The sequence below is a fragment of the Salvelinus namaycush genome, chromosome 40 (assembly GCF_016432855.1).
Source record: "Salvelinus namaycush isolate Seneca chromosome 40, SaNama_1.0, whole genome shotgun sequence".
NCBI lineage: Eukaryota > Metazoa > Chordata > Actinopteri > Salmoniformes > Salmonidae > Salvelinus > Salvelinus namaycush.
In genome coordinates, this window is record NC_052346.1 from 588,951 (window position 1) to 615,878 (window position 26,928).

Here is a 26,928-nt window from a genome sequence, read left to right on the forward strand (position 1 = left end):
ATCATCGGACTGTGCTTGTTGTCATTGCAGGCGATCTCAATGCTGTGCATTACAGGGAAGACATCCTCCACCCTCATGTGGTACCCTTCCTGCAGGCTCATCCTGACATGACCCTCCAGCATGACAATGCCACCAGCCATACTGCTCGTTCTGTGCGTGATTTCCTGCAAGACAGGAATGTTAGTGTTCTGCCATGGCCAGCGAAGAGACTGGATCTCAATCCCATTGAGCACGTCTGGGACCTGTTGGATCGGAGGGTGAGGGCTAGGGCCATCCCCCCCAGAAATGTCTGGACATTTGCAGGTGCCTTGGTGGAAGAGTGGGGTAACATCTCACAGCAAGAACTGGCAAATCTGGTGCAGTCCATAAGGAGGAGATGCACTGCAGTACTAAATGCAGCTGGTGGCCACACCAGATACTGACTGTTACTTTTGATTTTGACCCCCCCCCCCCCCTTTGTTGAGGGACACATTATTCAATTTCTGTTAGTCACATGTCTGTGGAACTTGTTCAGTTTGTGTCTGTTGTTGAATCTTGTTATGTCATACAAATATTTACACATTTTAAGTTTGCTGAAAATAAAAGCAGTTGACAGTGAGAGGACGTTTTTTTTTTTTGCTGAGTTTATTTGCCATATCTTTAATTTAAACATACTAGAAAGTGTGTGCCCTCAGGCCTGGAGGGAAGCAAAAGTTATTCCCCTACCTAAGGATAGTAAAGCCCCCTTTACTGGCTCAAATAGCCAACCAATCAGCCTGTTACAAACTTTTGGAAAAACATTTGACCAGACACAATGCTATTTTAAAGTAAACAAATTCACAACAGACTTTCAGCACACTTATAGGGAAGGGCATTCAACAAACTTACACAAATGACAGAGAAATTGACAATTAAAAAGATTGTGGGGGCTGTGTTGTTATTCAGTGTGGTTGACATTATCGATCATAGTTTGTTGCTGGAAAAACTTGTGTTATGGATCTACACCCCCTGCTATATTGTGGGTGTTCTCCAACAAAGTCCAGGTCAAATCAGGAATTCCCCAGGGCAGCTGTCTAGGCCCCTTACTTCTTTCAATCATTACTAACGACCCTTGCTTTTTACATTTTTTACTAACTACATGCCAGTGACTTTGAGTAAAGTCAGTGTATCTATGTATGCGGATGACTCAACACTATACACGTCAGCTACTACAGCGACTGAAATGACTGCAACACTTAACAAAGAGCTGCAGTTAGTTTCAGAATGGGTCGCAAGGAATAAGAGTCCTAAATATAAAAAAAACGAAACGCATTGTATTTGGGACAAATAATTCACTAAACCTCAACTAAATTTTGCAATAAATAATGTCTTAACTGAGCAAGTTGAGGAGACTGAACTGCTTGGAGTAACCTTGGACGGCAAACTGTCATGGTCATAACATATTCATACAACAGTAGCTAAGGTGGGGAGAAGTCTGTCCATAATAAAGTGTTGCTTCGTATTCTTAACAGCACTATAAACAAGGCAGGTCCTACAGGCCCTAGTTTTGTCGCACCTGGACTAGTGTTCAGTCGTGTGGTCAGGTGCCACAAAGGAAAATTGCAATTAGCTCAGAACAGGGCAGCACGGCTTGCCCTCGCAAGTACACAGAGAGCTAACATTAATAATATGCATGTCAATCTCTCTTGGCTCAAAGTGGAGGAGAGATTGACTTCATCACTACTTGTATTTGTGAGAAGTATTGACATGTTGAATGCACCGAGCTGTCTGTTTGAACTACTGGCAGACAGCTCGGACACCCATGCATACCCCACAAGACATGCCACAATAGGTCTCTTCACAGTCCCAAGTCCAGAACAGACTATGGGAGGCACACAGTACTACATAGAGCCATGACTACATGGAACTCTATTCCACATCAGGTAACTGATGCAAGTAGTAAAATTAGACTTAAAAAACAGATACAAATACACCTTATGGGAGAGCGGGGACTGTGAAGCAACACAGAGGCACAGACACATGCATACACACGATAACATACGCATTATACACACACATACACAGAGTAGGGGCCAGAGAGCACACACACTTAAGATGTTGTGAAATCTGTTGTAAATGTATTGTAATATTTAAAACAAATTATAACTGCCTTCATTTTGCTGGACCCCAGGAAGAGTGGCAGTAGCTAATGGGGATCCATCCAAAAAGACATACAAATATTCACAGATAATGAAGGAAAAACTATTCCCCCCCTCCTAAGTCAAAAGACTTGACCATTTGGCCTTGTTTCTCTTTCAATGGTGTTCAGATTGACTTGGTTGGTGGCACTGCTCTGACTGCATATTTTCTGAAGCTGGGGGTATGAATCAGATGTTCCCTTTCTTAGTACATGTCTGAGGGGTGTCCTAGAAAGTAAGATCAATGACTTAGCCAGCTAACTTACAAGAATATTCTGAAATAGCTATGTAATATTTTAAGAAGATAAGCATAACATGGTCTAACTGACTCATCAACCAAAAACACCTATGAACCAGAAAATCAATAGTTATTTCAGGTTGTTTATCAATTTTAGCTGGCTAACTCGTTGATCCTGCTTTGTGGTATATCCCTCTGGTCTGTCAGACGTGAAACTAGCTGGGTAGATAAGCATCCGAGTGGCCATCGATGAGCCTCCTCCCCAACAACTTGAAGTTAGTAAAACTAAATGAAAGACAACTGTTGCTCATGGAGTCAGTTTGCACAGTTGACGTTGAGTGGTGAGCGATGTGCACAAAAGGTTGAGAGTTTGTGTCACAGTTGGGATGGAACTCACTCTGGTACAATGGTCCGTCAACTGAATGCTGCTATATTTGGACTAACAGAGCAGTTTGATATAACCTATTGTTTATTTATGTTATGGAAGTTAGTGTAATTTTCAAAAACGTATAACATAAATTGGTTAAGGTAGAACAATTTATAAACATTCCATAAATATGCAATAATTTTAATCATACCATATGGGCAGGTACAATGGTGAGTTAATGACACTGAGGCATCATGAGTTAGTAAAAAAATTATACTATGCTTTGTACAAACACATCTGTTCGTCTTATTATATAGCTACCGGCAACAATGTTGAGTATCAAACCAAATTAGACGCATTTGTGTCAATAATTTGGCAAATATAAAAACCAAACTGTAAAAAAACACACAGAATAACCCATAAAAATCTAGAACCACCACCTAAATAAAATCACTGTTCATCATTAAAGCTCCGGTCAATAAACAGGCAACATGTTCGCATTATTAATAATAAAGATATTTAAAATTCAGCCCCCAAACATCAGATTGTTATTTTTCCATTACACCTTTTTCTCATGTTGAAAAACGGACGCTTCTCATAAAAAAATGGAATTTAGTAGTGTAAAATCATATATATATTTTTTAAATCAAGCAAAACTCATAGGTTACTACTGTATGACTCTTTTAGGAAACGACAGGTCATTAATGCAATTTCACGAGGAGAAAAAATGTATCCCACAATTTCATAGTGTAGTTTTAAGACCAAGTGAAATGAGCACATGGCAGTTCATGTTAGCAAGGCTCCTGTGGTCCACTTGATGCCCCATGTGAGGGACTTATGTTCTGAAGAGGAGACTTATGCAGAGGAGCTGACGCTCTGCTTGTAGACGGCATGGTACGCGTTTCTCAGTAGCGCGTAGGGGAAGCATGACTCCAGGAGGTCCATGGTGAGGAATGGAGACTCTTGGACAATCTGAAACCAAACCAAATACATGTATTTTGTGCCGAAACCTAGTTGTAGCACTCCAGACTAAACATTGCCCCGTACAGCATGGGTTTAAAGCCCACATGCACCTTGTGTATTTCTCTATCTGTCATCCCCACTCATTTCTGACTTTCTATCTCAAAAAGAAAATATGAATAAAAAAAATACAGTATGTATAAAAAAGATGCTCAGAGAAAATGTGTGGGTGTGAACTTTTATTTATCATGCATATGCATAATGATAATGGGTGACATTCATAGATGGGACATTATTTATGCAATTTGCTGTTTTAAATAATGGTCTACTTCCCACGAACATCACATAATAAAAGTAGCTAAATAAATCACCAGTTGCAGTATTCGGAAATCTCCTTGGGTGATGTGCCATACCGTATCGTGCCATCCCAAATATATAGAATCAGCACAAATACTCACCATGTCCAGCAGCAGGTACACAGACTCCCTGTTTCGTGTCGTCATTTTGTCGGTCTCCTGGCCGATCTTCAGCAAGCTGGAAGACGCCAGCTGTAAATACCAAAACAGCAGAGGATTAAAGGTCTGCAGCAACACTGATTGATGTTAAAGTTGCTCATCAATTTTAAAAATACATTTGAAGTTTTCAAAGACACTGCATTTCAGAAACTGCTCAGTAGTGAAAAAAAAAAAAAAGTTGTGACAAATCCATTTGTAATGTTAAAGTGAATCTAGGATTCAAACAACAATAAAGCGGTCACCTTGCCACTTTTTTTGACCAACAGCTGAGGGATGGGGCTGGAGAAATGTAGTCACTCTCAAATTCATAGACAGAGCCATGATACATGGACTGGCCCTCCATGAGGTCAACATTATAGTTTTAACTATGTTCTGAAGCTATACAGTGTTTGTTTACAATTACTTTGCTTACAAACAATGACGTAAAACAAGCTCACATTTTGGGTTTAGATGGGGTAAGAAAGTTGAACTAAACTCATGAGGTATTTATTTATAAAGTTATATCCAAGAATCAATGGCTAATTATAATGAATGTAAAAGTACAAAAATGGATGCACCAATCCAATGTGATAAATCACAGGGAGGGAAAGGAAAAATGCATATAATATATCAATGTTGACAATTCATTGCATATGGTCGATAGGCATAAGAGCGACATGTTGCACTTACAGCCAGAAATTCTTTGAGACGATCTTCAATGCTTCCCTTGTGAATGGTGAACAAGGCAGCAGCTATCTGGTTGACAGCTTTCGCCAGACAGTGAATATTGTTGCAGTGTCCTTAGAAAGATTGAAGAAAACATTTACTTCTCAGTTATCACAGTCCAACAACAATTGCTCAACTGTTTACCTTGGCTACCTCAATCACTCTATAGTTATATACAAATCAAAAGAAAGTAGTAGCCAAATAGTAATTGGTTACTACTTACTAAAACTACATACTGTGTACTAATCATAATACGTACAACTATGGAACATACCGTTTTAATAAAAAATATGCAGTAAGCAACACATATCAATATACTAGGCTCATTCATACTGAGAAAGCATCACATAATGTGCGATCGCGCCTGTTCCCCCCGCCATTCATTTATTTTGGAAGCGCATATCTCCTTATCTTATGATCAGCTGTTTTCGAACACACGTGGGTCTGAAAAGACGTTTCTCTTGTCCAATAGAAAAAAATTGAAAAGCTGAAATGAGCATACCATACTGGCATATAAAGCATACCAAATGTTCAATATTTCACATAGACCTACTAAAAAGTATTATATTTCCGCATACCCGATCAGAGTACTTACTATTTAGAAAGGGTATTCGGACATGGCCACTGTGTACTAACCATACTACTAGTGATGCACCGGTATGACATTTTTGCACGATACCGATATCCAATATTTTCTTTGCCAAAAGACCTGATACCAATATTGACATTTTTAGTGGCCTTTTAAGCATTCTAGTACAGTTAAATAGTTCACACACACACACACAGCGGTCTAAGGCACTGCATCTCAGTGCAAGAGGCGTCACTACAGTCCCTGGTTCGAATCCAGGCTGTATCACATCCGGCTGTGATTGGGAGTCCCATTGGGCTGTGCAATTGGCTTTAATGGATTTGCCTTTGAGTTATCTCGCTGAAATGTTCTTACTCTTTCAAATGACTGCTCGACTTGTTGACTGCTCGATCCACACAGCAGACATTTTGGCCTAGGTTAGGAATGCTGTGTTGCATGTGTAGGGCAGAATTTTATGTGGCGTCATTACGTCATGTACCTACGTTATATAGGTATGCACGGCAGTTTTGACATCAGTTTTTAACATCGGTGTTAAACTAGACATCGGGCCGATACCGTTGTTGGCATGTTTAGCTAATATCGGCCAATTCTGATATGTTCACCGATAAATCGTGCATCCCTACATACTATTAAGGATATACGGCCTGTCCTATAGGGCCTGTCCGAATACCCAGACGTGTGTTCTAAAAAGTACTCAGACAGATCTATATCTGCGCCTGGTGGGTTCTATGGTTAATCAGATATGGCCACTATTACCCAAACAGCCATTGACAAATAGAAATGATTAAAATACCTTCGATTGCAGGGCTATATTGAGACATGACGTTGCTGGCCAGAGTTGGCATGGAAACGGCAACGAAGACCATGAGCAGACAGGCGATCTTATACTCCTCCTCTGGGCTTATGTTTTCTGGAAACAGTGGTATTATGTACAGTTAATAACTGGACGACAATCAAACAGTAGCTCTTAGAAAACAATGTCAAAGCTCTGCCAACTACACCATAATCATGTTTATGTTTTTCCAGATAGCAGTATTCAGTACGGCCAGGCTTTCCTTTTGTAATGAATTGAAGATACACATAAGAAACCTGCACACTGTGAACATACACATGAAATGAACATCTTCCTCAAATGTGTTTATCTCCATTGGCAAACACTGTCAGCCCTTTTGCAGGGGCCTAGTTGTGGAGCTCACCTGATTTCTGTGAAGAAAGGGCCACCACTAAGGCTGGGTCTATCTCACAGGGCAGGCCTGCTGCAGACGACAGCTCATACACATTCATGGCCACCTGACAGGAAGAGGAAATCATAGACTCAGCCAGAAAAACAACAGATCATCATCTTCAAAAGTGTTTCCAAAATCTATCCTCCAGCACAGGGGACACCAGTTCCACCTATTTTATGTATTCCAGAACTAGCACACCTGATTCAACTAATGCAGGACTTGGTGATTGGTTAACCAATTGAATCAGGTGTGCTCATACTGGAAAACATCTAATAAGTCAAACTGTATAGGGGGTACTCAAGAGAGGTTTGGGAAAGACTGATCTAGACTGTTGTCTCCATTGTAACCCACTGAGAAAGGTTCTATATACACACGTTGCCTCCTACCTTCATGTCAGTCTCTCTGGGAATGTGGTCCTTGAAATCCTCGACGGAGCTCACCAGGAAAGGAATGTGGAAGGACAGCACCTGACGACGGGTGAGGGGACAGAAAAATGGGTCACATTTGAGTGCCGGCATGTTGTCATGTTAAATCTAGTTACTGGCATCTTTCTTTCACATCTTATATATTTGTATACATTTTATTGGACAGAGAAAGTCGGGAATAATAGGACGAGAGTGTGTTTTCAAACCCATGTCGACACTGGTATAGAAGTGCTGTAGGCGGTGGCACTAACTGCTATACCACCCAAGCTACATTACTGGCAATTTTGACTTGATCTTATTTGTACCCAGATATACAGCAGAGGACTTCAGTGATGATACAGAGGACTAGTTAGTGACAGTGATACAGTATTGGCCAGGATAAGTGTTGTGACTGGACTTACGTCGCGGAGTGCTTCCTGGGCCAGTGATCGGAATGACAAGATGACTCCAATGATGGTCATCCTCTTCAGGACGCTGTCAACAGCTACAGAACACAGACAAGGACACAAACAAGGCTTTAACCTCCTGTAACAGTGTTTCAAAATGAAAAACATATAACTAAAGAGAGTTCAATGCTCAGTGCTGATCTGATGGAAAACCATTTAGCGAGCACATCTTGAGTCATTACCATATACAGGATGTGTTTAATATGGCAACAAGCACACTGACAAACACACTGTTTCTTCTGTTTTGGGGCTACAAGAGTAAGACATGGGCAAGGCAAGAGAGAGACGTACATGAGAGCTTCTTAAAGAGGGCAGCCATCTGCTCTGGCTTATCAAAGCTGGTCCTCATCTGGTTCAGAACTTCCATGTTGTCCACCACCAGTTTCTATGGAAGTGAGAAGGAAGGGGGAGAGCGAGAAAGACGGTGCCAGACAAAAAAACAGAAAGAACAAAATAAAAGGAGAGGTACTATTAATGAGATTCAGAGATAAAGAGCCCAGGGGCATCAACATCAGTACAAAAAGCTCAGAAGGAAAATAAAAACAAACGCCTCTGGTTCAGTCAGTGACCACACCTTGAGTTCTGCCACCTGGGAGGATATGTGCCACATGAGGCTCTCGCTGAGGAACTTCATGCCATAGGGTCCCAGCAGCTCTGACAGTGACCTCATCTCTGTGGGAAAGACAGAGAGCAGGGGGATGTTTTTGGGATTGCTTTTGAGATTTAAGTATGTAGGTGGCCATGATTAAAATGTACACATATTTAACCCGATAAAGGCAATGCTTTCCCCAAAAAATGACTTGTCCTAGAGTGGCGGAATATTCACAAAACTATATTCACTATACAGCAGCCTCAGCATACACTATACCCATCTCGTCACATTATCCTATTCAGGACAGGCTACAAATTCCTACTCAAAGTATTGCAAGCCTCTATTATGTCTAATAAATTATTCTGATGGTCTCACCGGATATATCTGAGTACTCCTCAGCATTAAAGGTGAGCTCGTTCTCCGTAGGCAGGTTGACAAAGGCCTTCATGGCCGGGAAGTAGGCAATGTGGCCGTTGCTTACCTGCCGGAGCAAGGTCTCCAGATACCTATGGACACACAAGCAGACTCAATCTCACTGGGTGACACGATAGATATCCATTCTATCAAGAGTGCTGATCTAGGATCAGGTCCCCCAGTCCATGTTACCTTATTCATTGTGATCCTAAATAAGCACTGCTACTCTGAGACGCTTAATACATACGGCCCAAATCTCCATCTACTCATTGGACATTTTTTTGTCCTGGTTTTGTGAGGAATCACCTAGGTGACATAATACAGTGCCTTGCGAAAGTATTAATCCCTCTTGGTGTTTTTCCTATTTTGTTGCATTACAACCTGTAATTTAAATGGATTTTATTTGGATTTCATGTAATGGACATACACAAAATAGTCAAAATTGGTGAAGCAAAAAAAAATGTACATGTTTCAAAAAATCCCCAAAAATTCTAAACGGAAAAGGGGTGCGTGCAAATGTATTCACCCCTTTGCTATGAAGCCCTTAAATAAGAGCTGGTGCAAACAATTACCTTCAGAAGTCACATAATTAGTTAAATAAAGTCCACCTGTGTGCAATCTAAGTGTCACATGATCAGTCACATGATCTCAGTACATATATATCTGTTCTGAAAGGCCCCATAATCTGCAACACCACTGAGCAAGAGGCACCACCAAGCAAGCGGCATCACGAAGACCAAGGAGCTCTCCAAATAGGTCAGGGACAAAGTTATGGAGAAGTACAGTTCAGGGCTGGGTTATAAAAAAATATCTGAAACTTTGAACATCCCACAGAGCACCATTAAATCCATTATTAACATCCCACAGAGCACCATTAAATCCATTATTAAAAACTGGTAAGAATGGCACCACAGCAACCCTGCCAAAAGAGTGTCGTCCACAAACAGTCACGGACCAGGCAAGGAGGGCATTAATCATAGAGGCAACAAAGACCCCAAAGATAACCTTTAAGGAGCTGCAAAGATCCACAGCGGAGATACACTCCATACACTCCACAGAGCTGGGCTTTATGGAAGAGTGTCCAGAAAAAATACATTGCTTTAAGAAAAAAATAAGAAAACACATTTAGTGTTCGCCAAAAGGCATGTGGGATACTCACCAAACATATGGAAGAAGGTACTCTGGTCAGATGAGGCTAAAATGTAGCTTTTTGGCCATCAAGGAAAACGCTATGTCTAGCGCAAACCTAACACCTCTCATCACCCCAAAAACCCCATCTCCACAGTGAAGCTGTGGCAGCATCATGCTGTGAGGATGTTTTTCATCAGCAGGGACTGGGAAATTGGTCAGAATTGAATGGTGCTAATGGGTGCTAAATACAGGGTGCTAAATACAGGGAAATTCTTGAGGAAAACCTGCTTCAGTCTTCCAGAGATTTGAGACCGGGATAGAGGTTCAGCTTCCAGCAGGACAATGACCCTAAGCATACTGCTGAAGCAACACTCGAGTGGTTTAACGGAAAACATTTAAATGTCTTGGAATGGCCTAGTCAAAGCCCAGACCCCAATCCAATTGAAAATCTGTGTTATGACTTTGCTGTACACCAGCGGAACCCATCTAACTTGAAGGAGATGGAGCAGTTTTGCCTTGAAGACTGGACAAATATCACAGTGGCTAGATGTGCCAAGCTTATAGAGACATACCCCAAGAGAATTGCAGCTGTAATTGCTGCAAACGGTGGATCTGCAAAGTATCACCTTCGGGGGGATGAATAGTTATGCATGCTCAAGTTTTCTTGTTTGTTTCACAATAAAAAATATTTTGCATCTTCAAAATGGTAGGCATGTTGTGTAAATCAAATGATACAACCCCCCCCCCAAAATAAATTTGCATTCCAGGTTGTAAGGCAACAAAATAGGAAAAATGCCAAGGGGGTGAATACTTTCGCAAGCCAACGTATGTGAACTGAGGACTGGTGTGTTGGTTGGGTGGGACTCACCAGTTGGTGTAGAGGCTGGTGATGGTGGGCTCCCCATGGCTGTCCAGGTGCTGGGTCTGCTGCAGCAGCACATTGTTGAACACCCGCGTGATGTCAATCTGCACATAGTTCTCGATGGACTGCAGCACTGTCATGTAGGAACGCACGCTGGTGAGCAGCTCGGAGGGCTTGGCGATCTCTTGCGTGGCCTGGTTGTACATGGTCATCCCCACAATGGACCTGAGAGAAGAGGGAGCATCATGAGTCTTGGATCGATCTATACATTGTATCTATCGATCACATTGTTTCAATCCATGGTAATGTATCATACAGTTGAAGTCAGAAGTTTACATACACCTCAGCCAAATACATGATTCTGCCACCCCTGTGCTTCACGGTTGGGATGGTGTTCTTTGGCTTGCAAGCCTCCCTCTTTTTACTCCAAACATAACGATGGTCATAATGCCCAAACAGTTCTATTTTTGTTTCATCAGACCAGAGGACATTTCTCCCAAAAGTACAATCTTGTCCCCATGCGCAGTTGCAAACCATAGTCAGTTTTTTTATGGAGCAGTGGCTTCTCCCTTGCTGAGAGGCCTTTCAGGTTATGTTGATATAGGACTCGTTTTACTGTGGATATAGATACTATTGTACCTGTTTCCTCCAGCATCTTCACAAGGTCCATTGCTGTTGTTCTGGGATTGATTTGCACTTTTCGCACCAAAGTACGTTCATCTCTAGGAGACAGAACGCGTCTCCTTCCTGAGCGGTATGACGGCTGCGTGGTCCCACGGTGTTTATACTTTAAGTTTTTTTTAAATGTTACATTTTTTTTCTTTAATTTTTTTCCCCCTCCCCAATTTCGTGGTAGCCAATTGGTAGTAGTTACAGTCTTGTCTCATCGCTACAACTCCCGTACGGACTCGGGAGAGGCGAAGGTCGAGAGCCATGCGTCCTCCGAAACACAACCCAACCTAGCCGCAATGCTTCTTGACACAACGCACATCCAACGCGGAAGCCAGCCGCACCAATGTGTCGGAGGAAACACCGTACACCTGGCGACCTGGTCAGCGTGCACTTCACCCGGCCCGCCACAGGAGTCGCTAGTGTGCGATGAGAAAAGGATATCCCTGCCGGCCAAACCCTCCCTAACCCGGACGACACTGGGCCAATTGTGCGTCGCCCCATGGACCTCCCGGTCGCGGCCGGCTGCGACAGAGCCTGGGCTCGAACCCAGAATCTCTGGTGGCACACTGCGATGCAGTGCCGTAGACCACTGCGCCACCCGGGAGGCCCCATGGTGTTTATACTTGCGTACTATTGTTTGTACAGATGAATGTGGTACCTTCAGGCATTTGGAAATTGCCCCCAAGGATGAACCAGACTTGTGGGGGTCTACAATTTATTTTCTGAGGTCTTGGCTGATTTCGTTTGATTTTCCCATGATATCAAGCAAAGAGGCAATGAGTTTGAAGGTAGGCCTTGAAATACATCCACAGGTACACCTCCAATTGACTCAAATGATGTCAATTAGCCTAACAGAAGCTTCTAAAGCCATGACATACTTTTCTGGAATGTTCCAAGCTATTCAAAGGCACAGTCAACTTAGTGTATGTAAACTTCTGACCCACTGGAATTGTGATACAGTGAATGATAAGTGAAATAATCTGTCTGTAAACAATTGTTGGAAAAATGACTTGTGTCATGCATAAAGTAGATGTCCTAACGAATTGCCAAAACTATAGTTTGTTAACAAGAAATTTGTGGAGTGGTTGAAAAACGAGTTAACGACGCCAACCTAAGTGTATGTAAACTTCCGACTTCAACTGTATATATCGTATCATATCCATAGTATTTATTGTATCGTATGATATCCTAACACAGCATAAATACTTGAAGACCAGAGGGATAGGAAACACTGCTGTTGAAATATACTGTGTCCCAAATGGAAGCCTATACCCTATATCGGGCACTTAGGGCCCTGGTCAAAAGTAGAGCACTAAACAGGGAAAAGCGCACCATTTGGGAGGCATTCTATGTGTAGGTGGGCGGACTCACTTGGTGAAGCGGATCTCCAGGTGGGAGGTGAGGTATTCGCGGGGGGTAAAGGTGTGTTCCCACACCACAATGTTGGGCACGTAGTTAATGGAGAAGCACAGCTCTGACAGCGCCGTGTGCAGCTTGTCCAGGCTGGAAGACACAACAAGATAGAAATGAACATCAGCAACTACTAACATACACCATCACACACACACACGCAGGCACAACTCACTTGGTGACCAGGAGCCTGTTCTTCCTCATGCTCTCAACACCCGGCTTCTCTCGCTCTGGCTCGCCTTTCTTCCCAGTCAGCTTTTTGGACTTCTTGTTCACTGCCTGACTGATGGTTTTCGCACAGTGTTTAGGGAGCAGCTGCAAAGAGATCAAATCTAATCTGAATGAAAATCCACGTGCAATAATTGTATCTATACTTTGATAAGAAGGTAACATAGGACTCCATGAAACTGTCATATATCGTCAATAAGGCCTTACATCAATATGGCCCCTGTCCATTCATTATAAAAGGCAAACCTGATCCTAGAATCGGCACTCCTACTCTGGATCACATACTAAAAATATATGCATTCACTGTACTGAAGTCACTATGGAAAAAAGATACCGCTAAAGTGACAAACGCATCCTTATATACCCTGTTCCACAAGGACATGGTTCTCCATGCCGATGACCCCTCACCTGGTCACTGAGCATGCACTGCTCTGTGCAGATGTCAGTGATGAGGTTGCGCGCCTGCTTGGCCATCTCGTCCAGGAACATGTTGCAGAGTGACAGACTGCGGTCGCCAATGTGATGCCGCTGGGAGAACGCAGGGAAGGGGCAGGTAGTTAACCACTCAGGAACAGTGTGAGATGGGAATCTTAGGGCAACACTTCCATAGTGCAAAATGATTATTCAAAGTGCAAAACTGACAATAAACCTCAATCTCGCAGTGATTTAATTTGAAACGTTTCTTGAACAATGTGCTTTATAAGCAGGCTTCTTTTTTTTCTTTTTACTTGAGTAGTAAACTGATCAATACAATCACTTTGTTATGCACATTGCAAATTGTTGAAGAAAAGTTTCAAATTATATCACACAGATGATTATAGTGACATTTTATAGTAAGTTTTGCACTTTGCACAATGAAAAATGCTGCCCTTAGTGTTTTATGAGAATCTCAAGTTGGGTTGCAAAATTCCAGAAACTTTCCCAAAGTTCCCCGGTTTAAAAAAAAATCCCAGTTGGAGGATTCCCAGAGTCAGAAGGGAAAATGCAGCGAGGGAACACTCCAACTGGGAATCCTGCAACCAGGACTTCTGGAAAACCCAGGAACTTTTAAGAATGTTTCCTGAATTTTGCAGACCTAACCTTACAAAACGAATTGTAGATATGGATGTGATGTTACGCTTCATAAGGGTTTCTTTCAACCATTGGTTGTGGGGCCTTACCTCTTCGGGACAGAGCTCATGGGTGCAGCTCATGAAGTGTGTGCACAGCAGGGGGAATGAGATAGAGTGGCGCGACTGTGAGGGCAGTTCCAAACACTGCTGAAACATCTTCTCAAATGCTCGGCTGTAGAAGCTATCACCACCAATGAGACGAGGACACCAAGAAAGACAAACTCAACATCCATCTAGAGCAATCATATCCAAAACAATAAATGAATTAATCTTGTTTTCATATCTTGTCATTAACATATATTTTCACAAATATTTATTTATGCAATTATTTTTTACATTTGTGTTATGCCCATTTATTATCGTTAGAGGCTCATGTTTATGGCAAATAATTTTACCGAGCGCCTTGATGTCATTCATTGTTTTTTTGGTAAAAAATAAGCCCTTACTGGACTGTATTACTTACTATAACTCTATTACTAATTGCATTTATTGTAAGGTAAATTAAAACATGCTACGTGTTGCAGTAGGCCTTTAGAATAATGCAAAACATATCGTTGACTATCCGAGGTGACAAGTGAGAGGAAGCAAACTACACCTAAACTATACCGAAACTAATTTCACACATAAGTTAGCCTAAAGACAAGATTAAATTGACAATAATCTGATGACTGACAATACTATGAGTTGTAAATTGTACATGAAGAGATGGGCACAGCTTGGAATTAATTGAACGAGGCAGGGACAGGAGCACCACTTTATCAAGTCCTCCTTCAAATCACATGCAGGTAGAACATTTGATATATTAGAATGAGCATATTCTGCAGTTTCTAAGATGCTTAGCTTTGTCAAATAGCTCTCCAAATATCACTTTTTAAAAGAATAACAGTGCTGTGCCGTGTGTTCAGCACATGATAATCGCACCAGAGGGGATGGCTGCCGTTTTATGGGCCCTTAACCAACCATGCTATTTTGTTTGTTTTTTCGCATTGTTTGTAACTTATTTTATACATAATGTTGCTGCTCGCTGTTGTTATTTTACTGCCACTCTTACCACTGCACTTTAATTATTTGTTCTTTAGTAATTCTTATTAAAAACTGCATTGTTGGTTATACGGGATCGGTCATCCACGGGACGGATGAGCTAACATGCGCTAATGTGATTAGCATGACGTTGTAAGTAACAAGGACATTTCCCAGGGCATAGACAAGTCTTATATGGGAGAAAGCTTACATTCTTATTAATCTAACTGCACTGTCCAATTTACAGTAGGTATTACAGCAAAAAAAATACCATGCTGTTTGAAGAGAGTGCACAACAACAAAAAACTTTTCACGGTCAGTGGTTTGGTGACCTCTGAAGGTAAATAATGTACTTACATTTAGTAATCTTGCTCTGATTTGTCATCCTGAGGGTCCCAGAGATAAAATGTAACATAGTTTTGTTTGATAAAATCTATTTTTATATTCAAATGTAGGAACTGGGTTCTACAGTTGGAATCCCTGCTGTGTTTGCTGCACCCCCCATCTAGATGTGTGAAGGTTAGTGTCTTTTCTGTAGGGAAGCTAATTATCCATCATGTATGACATTCCTGAAAGTGTGTAAACTTATATTTTGTATTACCATATCATTTGTTAATAATGGCCTCTTGCATTTCAAAAGGTGGAATATTTTTCTATTTAAACTGAAGTTTTTTTCTTAATAATCTTTTACCAGATCTAATGTGTTATATTAATTTCACATTTCCACAAACTTCAAAGTTTTTCCTTTCAAATGATGTCAAGAATATGCATATCCTTTCTTCAGGTCCTGAGCTACAGGCAGTTAGAGTTGGGTATGTCATTTTAGGCGAAGATTGAAAAAAAGGGTCAGATCCTTAAGAGGTTTTAAGGGCTTGTAGGTAAGCATTTCACTGTAAGGTCTACCAACGCCTGTTGTATTCGGCACATGTGACAAATAACATTTCATTTGATGAGTACTCGTGCAGCAGCATTGCTCAGGCTACTAGGCAAAGACTAGTAACATAGACTTTAATAATAGACCTGCCAAAACAAAATTATAATGATTTCTGTTTTATGGTTTTCATTTTGTTTTTACTTATAGCCTACAGTAACAAACTAATAAATGCTATTATATTCTAATGTTACCTTAACACCTTCATAAACACAACCAAATTATTACTCTTCCGATTGCATATATGACATGTATTTATTAGATTGTTAGAATGCTGACCCGTCATTGGCTGGAGGCTATGCGTATGCTAATGGAGTCCCCAGTGTAAGTAATGAGTGGTCCACGTCTCCCAGTCTGCTGAGGGCTTTGAGAACACCCAATGTGAGTCCAAGTCCCCCCACCCTCGGCCCCAAACTCCAGCGATTTTTGAAATGGGGGAGCAGCAGGAGATTCACCTGCTCCAGCTGGAAGGAATCGTCCTACATGAAGCACAGGGCTCTGCAAACCTGTTCCTTGGAGTGTTACCGTCCTATAGGTTTTCACTCTGGGGTTGGAGCAAAAACCTACAGGAGGGTAAGCTCTCCAGGAACAGGGTTGGAGACCCCGGATCTAGCATCATTGCTGAAACCTCCATGGTTTGTCATGTGGCCGTCCCAGATGCAAGTACTCTTTATTACCTGGGGGTGCGCATGATGGATTTACAAGAACTGTTCCCAACCATCAAAATGAATGTCAAGTGAGTGAAAGCAGAAAAGCTCAAATCCATTTTCAAAACAGCTTATTGAGACCATACAGGATTCGGGTAAACAACCCATAACCTCTGGTCCTATTCCTTCTGCGCGTTGGAACTGCGAGAAATTCAGCCGTAAGTGGTCTCTACATGTTTGGCTAAGAAACCATTGTAGATCTATTTCACCCTAATGAAAAAGGATCCAGACTGCTATCACCAACATTTGCTCAGTACTAAGAGCTGTTAGGCTTACTCGAGCAAGAACCCTCACTAACACTTATTATATTCCATGTCCTCGCTTGAGGCATATACCCAATGGTACAGTTTTATACAATCTTACATCTATAACAGGACAAAATGTGTACTTATCAAATGTAGTTTCCTCAATATTAAGAAAGGAGTGCCGCAGGGGTCAATTTTGGCCTCCGTTCTTTTCACTATTTATATAGACAAATATTATTTATCTTAAAACCTGTAACAATCATCTCTATAAGCAGATAGTACAGCAGGCCATTCATGACTTTCAACATTATTGACCCAATAAAAATTGCTTACTGATCTTAAACTAGTGCTTAATCCTAATAAAACCAGGTTTGTTGTTCTCTGGGTCTCGTAATATTGACCCTGAGAACCTGCGTATTTGCACATTGAAGGGAACCCAAATTGAGCAAGTTCCCCATTATAAGTACTTGGACTGACGATGAGCTATTTTTTTAAAACACACATTGAAAAGCAGATAATTAAGATTGGTTTCTTTTATAGAAATACATCCTGCCTTAATTTTAAAAGTAGGAAGGTTGTTCAAGCATCTCTTCTCCCAGTACTTAATTATGGTGATATAATCCACATTCACGCGGCAGTCTCTGTTTTAAAATCTTTAAATTCAGCACTGCGTTTTATTACAGGGGACAATTTCTGTACACATCACTGCATTTTGTATAGTTTTGTTGGCTGGGAGTCTCTGACTACCAGAAGGGTCCAGCATTGTATCCTTTTTAATATGAAGCGTTTTTTTCAGAGACTCCCCCACATCACGCAATAATTGGAGATCCAGCTAATTTTCAGACCCGCTCTTGGACTGGCTGGTTCTGGAGGTCCCACGGGGTCTCCACTGAGAGGGTGAAAAATACTTTTAGTTTTTATACCCCCAGCTCATGGAATAGCCTTGAGGCCATTGCTGGTCTGCATTGGACAGATTAGATCAAGTTTAAGGACGGTGATGTGAGACTTGTGTTTGTTTTGATTAATCTTGTTGTACTGATAGTCATTGTATTGTATTACATTTTATTGGTGTATGTACATGCTTACACAGCTCCCTTGTATATGAGACCCTGGTATCAATGCTGACCTACCCTGTATGAACAAAATGAAATATGTATATATTTTCTGTCTGTTGGGTTATGTATTACCAGAAGATGGAGATGTCTGAGGTTTCCGCCAACATCTCCACCAGGGAGTCCACCATCTTGGTGTGGAATGTGATGGTGTTCATCATCTTGCCCAGTTCACGGTGGTCAGCGATGCCCAGAGAGGCTTTTGACACACTAGTGTAGGCCTGGAGAGAGCGAGAGAGACAGACAACAGTTTCATCACATCAATCAAAACACCTTGAATTTCAAATCAAAACCATTCTCCATTTCAGCTAGCATCATATTACAAGTCTCTCTTACAACTGGTGTTTAACCCCCTAGAGTCGATTGACACGTCAATCTAAGTTACATATCACATCCGGCCGTGATTGGGAGTCCCATAGGGCGGCGCACAATTGGCTCAGCTTCGTCCGGGTTTGGCCGGGGTAGGCCAAATAAGAATTTGTTCTTAACTGACTTGCCTAGTTAAATAAAGGTTCAATCTTTTATTATTTAATAACGAAAAAAAGAGTGAAATCAGTTTTTCTTGCATTGGATGAGTCTCAATTCACCGCATCCGCCAGTGTCACACTTCCGCTTCTTGGTCCCATGTTTAATGAGCTGAAATAAAAAATCCCAGAAATGTTCCATTCGCACAACAGAGCTTATTTCTCCCAAATGTTGTGCACAAATTTGTTTTCATCCATGTTAGTAAGCATTTATCCTTAGACAAGATAATCTATCTACCTGACAGGTGTGGCATATGAAGAAGCTGATTAAACAGCATGCTCATTACCCGGGTGCACCTTGTGCTGGGGAAAATAAAAGCCCAGTTTAAAATGTGCAGTTTTGTCACAACACAATGCCACAGATGTCTCAAGTTCTGAGGGAGCGTGCAATTGGCATGCTGACTGCAGGAATGTCCAGTAGAGCCGTTGCCAGACAATTTAATATTCATAAGCTGCCAAAAACATTGTTTTAGAGAATTTAGTAGTACGTCCAACCGGTCTCACAACCACAGACCATGTGTAACCATGCCAGCCCAGGACCCAGGGTGGGTGGAGTATTTCTGTCTGTAATAAAGCCCTATTGTGGGGGGGAAAAAACAAATTCTGATTGGCTGGGCCTGGCTCTGCAGTGGGTGGGCCTGGCTGCAAAGTGGGTGGGCCTGGCTGCCAAGTGGGTGGGCCTGGCTGCCAAGTGGGTGGGCCTGGCTGCCAAGTGGGTGGGCCTGGCTGCCAAGTGGGTGGGTCTATGCCCTCCAAGGCCCACCCATGGCTGCACTCTTGCCCAGTCATGTGAGGGCCTAATGAAACTCAGTAAAATCTTTGAAATTGCATGTGGCGTTAATATTTTTTGTTCAGTACATTATGACCAATCTATGGAAAGGGGAGAATCTCACGAACACAATGGTGTTCTCCATTTTGCTCTTCGACCCCCAGAGTGTCACAGGACTCTAATGGAAGCATGAAGGTAGTTTTGTGCCTATAAAAAAAGGGGTTAAATGTGTGTAAAATATATATATATATATACACACTGCAAATACAGTGCATTCAGAAAGTATTCAGACCCCTACACCTTTTCCATATTTTGTTACGTTACAGCCTTATTATAAAACGGATTAAATAATTTTTTCCCCCTCATCAATCTACACACAATACACCATAATGAGGTCCTGAGTGCTCTGGAGCAGGTTTTCAAAAAGGATCTCTGTATTTTGCTCTGTTTATCTTTCAGACGTGACGCTTTGCATTCAGGCCAAAGAGTTCAATCTTGGTTTCATCAGACCAGAGAATCTTGTTTCTCATGGTCAGAGTCCTTTAGGGGCCTTTTGGCAAACTCCAAGTAGGCTTTCATTTGCATTTTACTGAAGAGTGGCTTCCATCTGGCCACACTACCATAAAGGTCTGATTGGTGGAGTGCTGCAGAGATGGGAGAACCTTCCAGAAGGACAACCATCTCCACAGAGTAACTCTGGAGCTCTGTCAGAGTGACCATCAGGTTCATGGTTACCTCCCTGACCAAGGCCCTTCTCCACCAATTGCTTAGCTTGGCTGGGCTGTCCTGGTGGTTACACATTTCTTCCATTTAAGAATGGAGGCCACTGTGTTCTTGGGGACCTTCAATGCTGTAGAAATTTGTCGGTACCCTTCACCAGCTCTGTGCCTCAACACAATCCTGTCTCGGCGCTCTACGGACAATTCCTTCGACCTCATGGCTTGGTTTCTGCTCTCACATGCACTGTCAACTGTGTGACCTTATATAGACAGGTGTGTGCCTTTCCAAATCACGTCCAATAGACTGAATTTACCAAAGGTGGACTCCAATCAAGTTGTAGAAACATCTGAAGGATGATCAATGGAAATGCACCTCAGCTCAATTTCGAGTCTCGTTTTCGCTTTGTCATTATGGGGTATTGTCTGTAGATTAAAGAGAGACAGGTAATGTAATACATTTTAGAATAAGGCTCTAACGTAACAAAATGTGGAAAATGTCAAGGGGACTGAATACTTTCCAAATTAACAGTACATTTCCTGAGATTTTTATAGCTCCTAAACTTAGAACAGACACTTCAAAACCGTGTTTCTTGTTTTTTGAACTGCCCTTTATGCCATTTATGAATGTTATTCAATGCGTTTCTTTGGGATTTAGTAGAAAAGGTCAAAATCAACATTGTATCAAATATTTTTTTTATATACAGTACCAGTCACAAGTTTGGAAACACCTACTCATTCTAGGGTTTTTCATAATTTTGACTATTTTCTAAATTGTAGAATAATAGTGAAGACATCAAAACTATGAAATAACACATATGGAATCATGTAGTAACCAAAAAAAGTGTTAAACAAATCAAAATATATTTCATATGAGATTTTTCAAAGTAGCCACCCTTTGCCTTGATTACAGCTTTGCACACTCTTGGCATTCTCTCAACCAGCTTCACGAGGAATGCTTTTCCAACAGTCTTGAAGGAGTTCCAATATATGCTGAGCACTTGTTGGCTGCTTTTCCTTCACTCTGCGGTCCAACTCATCCCAGGCCAGGTCATCTGATACAGCACTCCATCACTCTCCTTCTCGGTCAAATAGCCCTTACACAGCCTGGAGGTGTGTTGGGTCATTGTCCTGTTGAAAAACAAACAATAATCCCACTAAGCGCAAACTAGATGGGATGGCGTATTGCTGTAGAATGCTGTGGTAGCCATGCTGTTTAAATGTGCCTTGAATTCTAATTAAAATCACAGACAGTGTCACCAGCAAGGCACCCCCACACCATCACACCTCCATGCTTCACGGTGGGAACCACACATGAGATCATCAGTTCACCTACGCTGCTTCTCACAAAGACACGGACAGATTTCCACCAGTCTGTCCATTTTTTGCCCAAGCAAATCTCTTCTTCTTATTGGTGTCCTTAAGTAGTGGTTTCTTTGCAGCAATTCGACTACGCAGGCCTAAATCACGCAGTCTCCACTCAACAGTTGATGTTGAGATGCGTCTGTCACTTGAAATCTGTGAAGCATTTATTTCAAATCAAATCAAAGTTTGTCACGTGCGCCGAATACAACAGGTGTAGACCTTAAAGTGAAATGCTTACTTACAGGCTCTAACCAATAGTGCAAAAAAGGTATTAGGTGAACAATAGGTAAGTAAAGAAATAAAAACAACAGTAGAAAGACAGTGAAAAACAGTAGCAAGGCTATATACAGTAGCGAGGCTATAAAAGTAGTGAGGCTACATACAGATACCGGTTAGTCAGGCTGATTGAGGTAGTATGTACATGTAGATATGGTTAAAGTGACTATGCATATATGATGAACAGAGAGTAGCAGTATTGTAAAGAGGGGTTGGCGGGTGGCGGGACAATGCAGATAGCCCGGTTAGCCAATGTGCGGGAGCACTGGTTGGTCGGGCCATTTGAGGTAGTATGTACATGAATGTATAGTTAAAGTGACTATGCATATATGATAAACAGAGAGTAGCAGCTGCGTAAAAGAGGGGTTGGGGGGAACACAATTTAAATAGTCCGAGTAGCCATTTGATTACCTGTTTAGGAGTCTTATGGCTTGGGGGTAAAAACTGTTGAGAAGCCTTTTTGTCCTAGACTTGGCACTCCGGTACCGCTTGCCATGCAGTAGTAGAAAGAACAGTCTGTGACTGGGGTGGCTGGGGTCTTTGACAATTTTTAGGGCCTTCCTCTGACACCACCTGGTGTAGAGGTCCTGGATGGCAGGCAGCTTAGCCCCAGTGATGTGCTGGGCCGTACGCACTACCCTCTGTAGGTCGGAGGTCGGAGGCCGAGCAATTGCCGTACCAGGCAGTGATGCAACCGGTCAGGATGCTCTCGATGTTGCAGCAGTAGAACCTTTTGAGGATCTCAGGACCCATGCCAAATCAGCTAAATATGCACAGACCACCCCCCCTGTCTTACCGGAGTGTGCTCTATCTTGCCGGTGCAGCGTATATCCCGCTAGCTGAATATCCATGTGGTCATTCAGCCCCGATTCTGTGAAACATAGGCTATTCCAGTTTTTGATGTCACGTTGGTAAGATATTCGTGATCGTACCTCGTCTAATGTATTGTCCAATGATTGCACGTTGGCGAGTAATATTGACATTAACGGCAGCTTTCCCACTCGCCTTTCTGCGGGTTCTCACAAGGCATCCTGCTCTGTGTCCTCTGTGCTTGCATTTCTTCCTCTTGCAAATAATGGGGACGTTGGCCCCGTCGGGTGTTTGGAGAATGTCCTGTGCGTCTTGCTTGTTGGAGAAAAATCTTTGTCTAATCCGAGGTGAATGATCACTGTACTGATATCCAGAAGATTTTTGTGCCGTAAGATACGGTTGCAGAAACATGATGTACAATATAAGTTACAAATAACGCGGAAATCAACAACACATGATAGCACAATTGGTTGGGCGCCTGTAAAACTGCTGCAATTTCTTCCGGCACCAATTTATTTGGGCTGCAATTTCTGAGGCTGGTAACTCTAATGAACTTAACCTCTGCAGCAGAGGTAACTCTGGGTCTTCCTTTCCTGTCGCGTTCCTCATAAGAGCCAGTTACATCATAGCCAATGATGGTTTGAACCTGAAGCAAGGATATGCATATTCTTGATACCATTTGAAAGGAAACACTTTGAAGTTTGCAGAAATTTGAAATGAATGTAGGAGAATAACACATTAGATCTAGTAGAAGATAATACAAAGAAAAAAACATGCGATTTCAAATTTTTTGTTTTGTTCCGTCATCTTTGAAATACAAGAGAAAGACTATTTATATTTTGCCCACTAGATGGCAGCAGTGTATGTGCAACGTTTTAGACTGATCTATTGAACCATTGCAATACTGTTCAATATGTTGTATCAAGACTGCCCAAGTGTGCCGAATTGGTCAATTGATACATTTTCAAGTACATAAATATAGAGAACATCCAAAAATGATATGGTAATAAAAAAATGTAAGTTTACACACTCCCAGGAATGTCATAAATGATGGATAATTAGCATCCCATCACATTAGCTCAACCGTCCCGTGGGTGGGGACACCCCGATCCCGTAGAGGTTTTAAAGTAATGATGGACTGTCATTTCTCTTTGCTTATTTGAGCTATTTGGTCTTTTACAAAATAGGGCCATCTTCTGTATACCGCCCCTACCTTGTCACAACACAACTGATTGGCTCAAACGCATTAAGGAAATAAATTCCACAAATGAATTTTTAACAAGGCACACCTGGTAATTGAGATGCATTCCAGGTGACTACCTCATGAAGCTGGTTGAGAGAATACCAAGAGTGTGCAACGCTGTCATTATGGCAAAGGGTGGCTACTTTGAAGAATCTCAAATATAAAATATTTTTAGTTTACTACATGATTCCATGTGTGTTATTTCATAGTTTTGATGTCTTCACTATTATTCTACAATGTAGAAAATAGTACAAATAATGAAAAACCCTTGAATGAGTAGGTGTGTCCAAACTTGTGACTGGTACCGTATATTTTTTTATACCTAAAGGGGTCCTAAAGTTCTAAACCAAATAGCTAAATGATCCATAGTATGACCAGCTTAAAACAATTCCATGTCAGTTCAGCAATCCCCCCCTACCCCAAAGTCTTATATTGTAAAGAATTAAGGGGGTAAACACCACTGTTTATGTGCTGTAAATGCTGCAAACTAGCATATAGTAAACCAGGACACAATGCCAAAACGTAACTGTTTAGTTCAATTTATGTTGCTCTCAAAACATTTAACTCGCTAAATAACGGCCAAATCGCTAGCTGTACCCCCCTATCGAATACGGCATGTAGCAGATTGTTTACAAATAAACATAATATTCATAGGGACAGCTTCCCAGACACAAATTAAACCTAATACTAGTCTAAAAAGCACCTCCAAAGGAGATTCTAATCTGGGTCCAAAAAAACTGGCCCATAAGGGTATAACTAGGGTAGCATAGAGTTATTGAGCTTTGTAATATGAGGACTGTTTTTGATATGGCTACCATAACCAGTCCTGGGCTGGAAGTGGCTTACCTGTAGACGGAACCAGTCAAGCCTCATGCCCCGGAAATCAAACACGTCTCCGTCCTCCACTGCAACACAAGCACAGAAACTCATATCCTGATGTCAACATCGGCACCCACCACAGTGTCTATACATATAGCAACACTTGGGAAGGAGGTAGTGGCAGGCAGGCGAGTATCGTAAGTGTCAGGGCTGAATACCTTGCTTCACGCTGAGGGAGGTCATGGTGTTCACAAAGGAGGACATGATGATGGACTCGTCCTCAGGGCAGACGGAGAGGTTCTGGAAGGGGAGATCTACGTGTCACTGTTTTGTTGTTGCAAAATGTTGTTGAACGCAAAAAACGTGTATGCGTGTGTCAGCGTGCACAGGTTAATGTATGGGGGGGGAGGTGTCTCACCTGCACAAGCTCGTTGAGAATCACAGCGTCAAAGCCAGACAAGTACTGCACATAGTACCGTTGCATTACGGGACCGTACTTCCTGATGTGTGCCCGGAGCTCCTCCATGTAGAAGATGAGCTCTGCAACATGCCTGAGAAGCAACAAGAGAAAAGGAGAAGTCAGGGGGTGTATTGATTGGTGAACACTGTAGCAAAACAAGTGTTTCTTATGGAACGAGTTCAGGTTAGTCTAAGGCAGCCAAGCCATACTCAACAGTATTTCAACTTCAGGAAATCCGTCAGCTTTTATCTCCCTGCTGTTGAGAGTTGTAATTGTAGAAGGCACAAGGTGCAATTTCAAAATGTGGTATTGCATGGGCAGTATTGCATGGGCAGCTATTTATAACCGGTCAGAAATGTTCAGTTGATCACCTACTAGCCCATGTTAGTTAGGTAGGTAAGTAAGGCTAACCAGCCATCTAAATCTTGTAGTTATTATGGCCAGATTACGTGACCAGGACCCTCGACCCCAAGGGGCCCCAATTTGCTTTTTATTTATTAGGATCGCCATTAGCCGACGCCAATGGTGACAGCTAGTCTTACTGGGGTCCGACATATAACGGAAAATACATTAGACAAAATAATTTTTTATTTACCGGTACACACTACATGTTAATGTTTTTAAAAATGTGTGTGTATGCGTCGATCAGTCACACATACATGTCAGTACATACACACAACAAGTAGGTCACATGTGGGAGAGGCGTTGTGCCGTGAGGTGTTGATTTATTAGTTTTTTTTAAACCAGATTTGCTGTTCACTTGCACTATATAAGAAGGGAGTTCCATGCTCTTATGGCTCTTTAAAATACTGTACCTTGAATTTGTTCTGGACCTGGGGACTGTGAAAAGACCCCTGGTGGCATGTCTGGTGGGATAAGTGTGTGTGTCAGTGCTGTGTGCAAGTTGACTATGCAAACAATTTGGAAGTTCCAACACAATGTTTACTATAAAAACAAGAAGTGACGCAGTCAGTCTTTCCTCAAGTCTTAGCCAAGAGAGACTGTCATGCATTGTATTAATATTAGCCCTCTGATTACAAATGAGTCACAAGACGTGTCGCTCTGTTCTGGGCCAGCTGCAGCTTAACTATGTCTTTCTTTGCAGCACTTGACCAAATGTGTTTTTATTTTTTATTTAACTAGTCAAGTCAGTTAAGAACAAATTCTTATTTACAATGATGGCCTGGGTCAATTGTGCGTTGCCCTATGGGACTCCCGATCACGGCCGGTTGTGATACAGCCTGGGATTGAACCGGGTCTGTAGTGATGCCTCTAGCACTGCGATGCAGTGCCTTAGACCCCTGTGCCACTCGGTATCCCAATAATCAAGATCAGATCAAACTAGAGCCTGCAAGACTTGCTTTGTGGAGTGTGGTGTCAAGAAAGTAGAGCATCTCTTCACTAACAGACCTCTCCCCATCTTTAAAACCACTGAATCTATATGTTAAGACCATGACAGTTTAATATCTAAGGTAACACGTAATTTAGTCTCCTCAACTTGTTCAACAGTCACACCATTCATTACCAGATTCAGCTGAAGTCTAGAACTTAGGGAATGATTTGTATCAAATACAATCCTCTTTGTTTTAGAAATGTTTAGGATCAGTTCATCACTGGCCGCCCATTCCAAAACAGACTGCAATTCTTTGTTAAAAGGACTTCATTAGCTGTGGTTGCTGATACGTATATGGTTGAATCATCAGCATACATGGACAAACATGCTTTGTTTAATGCCAGTGGCAAGTCATTGGTAAAACTAGAAAAGAGAAGAGGGACTTGAGAGCTGCCCTGGGGTACACCACACTTTACATGTTTGACATTAGAGAAGCTTCCATTAAAGAAAACCCTCTGAGTTGTATTAGATAGATTGCCATATCGTGGAT

At 41.9% G+C, this 26,928-nt stretch overlaps 1 protein-coding gene across 2 annotated transcripts in view; it reads right to left on the reverse strand.

The window, feature by feature from the left end:
- Window positions 1-2,093: 2,093 nt before the first annotated feature.
- LOC120033316 (nck-associated protein 1-like) overlaps window positions 2,094-26,928 on the reverse strand; it is a 54,849-nt gene continuing 30,014 nt past the window's right edge. For both annotated transcript variants that reach the window (XM_038979615.1, XM_038979616.1), the window contains 19 exons: window positions 25,004-25,136; window positions 24,804-24,885; window positions 24,613-24,671; window positions 18,139-18,284; window positions 14,097-14,229; window positions 13,345-13,464; window positions 12,884-13,023; window positions 12,670-12,801; window positions 10,633-10,851; window positions 8,595-8,725; window positions 8,202-8,299; window positions 7,919-8,012; window positions 7,583-7,665; window positions 7,143-7,223; window positions 6,727-6,820; window positions 6,324-6,440; window positions 4,906-5,015; window positions 4,180-4,269; window positions 2,094-3,733 (listed from right to left, as the gene is read on the reverse strand). In XM_038979615.1, the coding sequence (XP_038835543.1) occupies window positions 3,617-3,733; window positions 4,180-4,269; window positions 4,906-5,015; window positions 6,324-6,440; window positions 6,727-6,820; window positions 7,143-7,223; window positions 7,583-7,665; window positions 7,919-8,012; window positions 8,202-8,299; window positions 8,595-8,725; window positions 10,633-10,851; window positions 12,670-12,801; window positions 12,884-13,023; window positions 13,345-13,464; window positions 14,097-14,229; window positions 18,139-18,284; window positions 24,613-24,671; window positions 24,804-24,885; window positions 25,004-25,136 (2,179 nt within the window). In that variant the 3' untranslated portion in view covers window positions 2,094-3,616. The remainder of the gene's footprint in view (window positions 3,734-4,179; window positions 4,270-4,905; window positions 5,016-6,323; window positions 6,441-6,726; window positions 6,821-7,142; window positions 7,224-7,582; window positions 7,666-7,918; window positions 8,013-8,201; window positions 8,300-8,594; window positions 8,726-10,632; window positions 10,852-12,669; window positions 12,802-12,883; window positions 13,024-13,344; window positions 13,465-14,096; window positions 14,230-18,138; window positions 18,285-24,612; window positions 24,672-24,803; window positions 24,886-25,003; window positions 25,137-26,928) is intronic.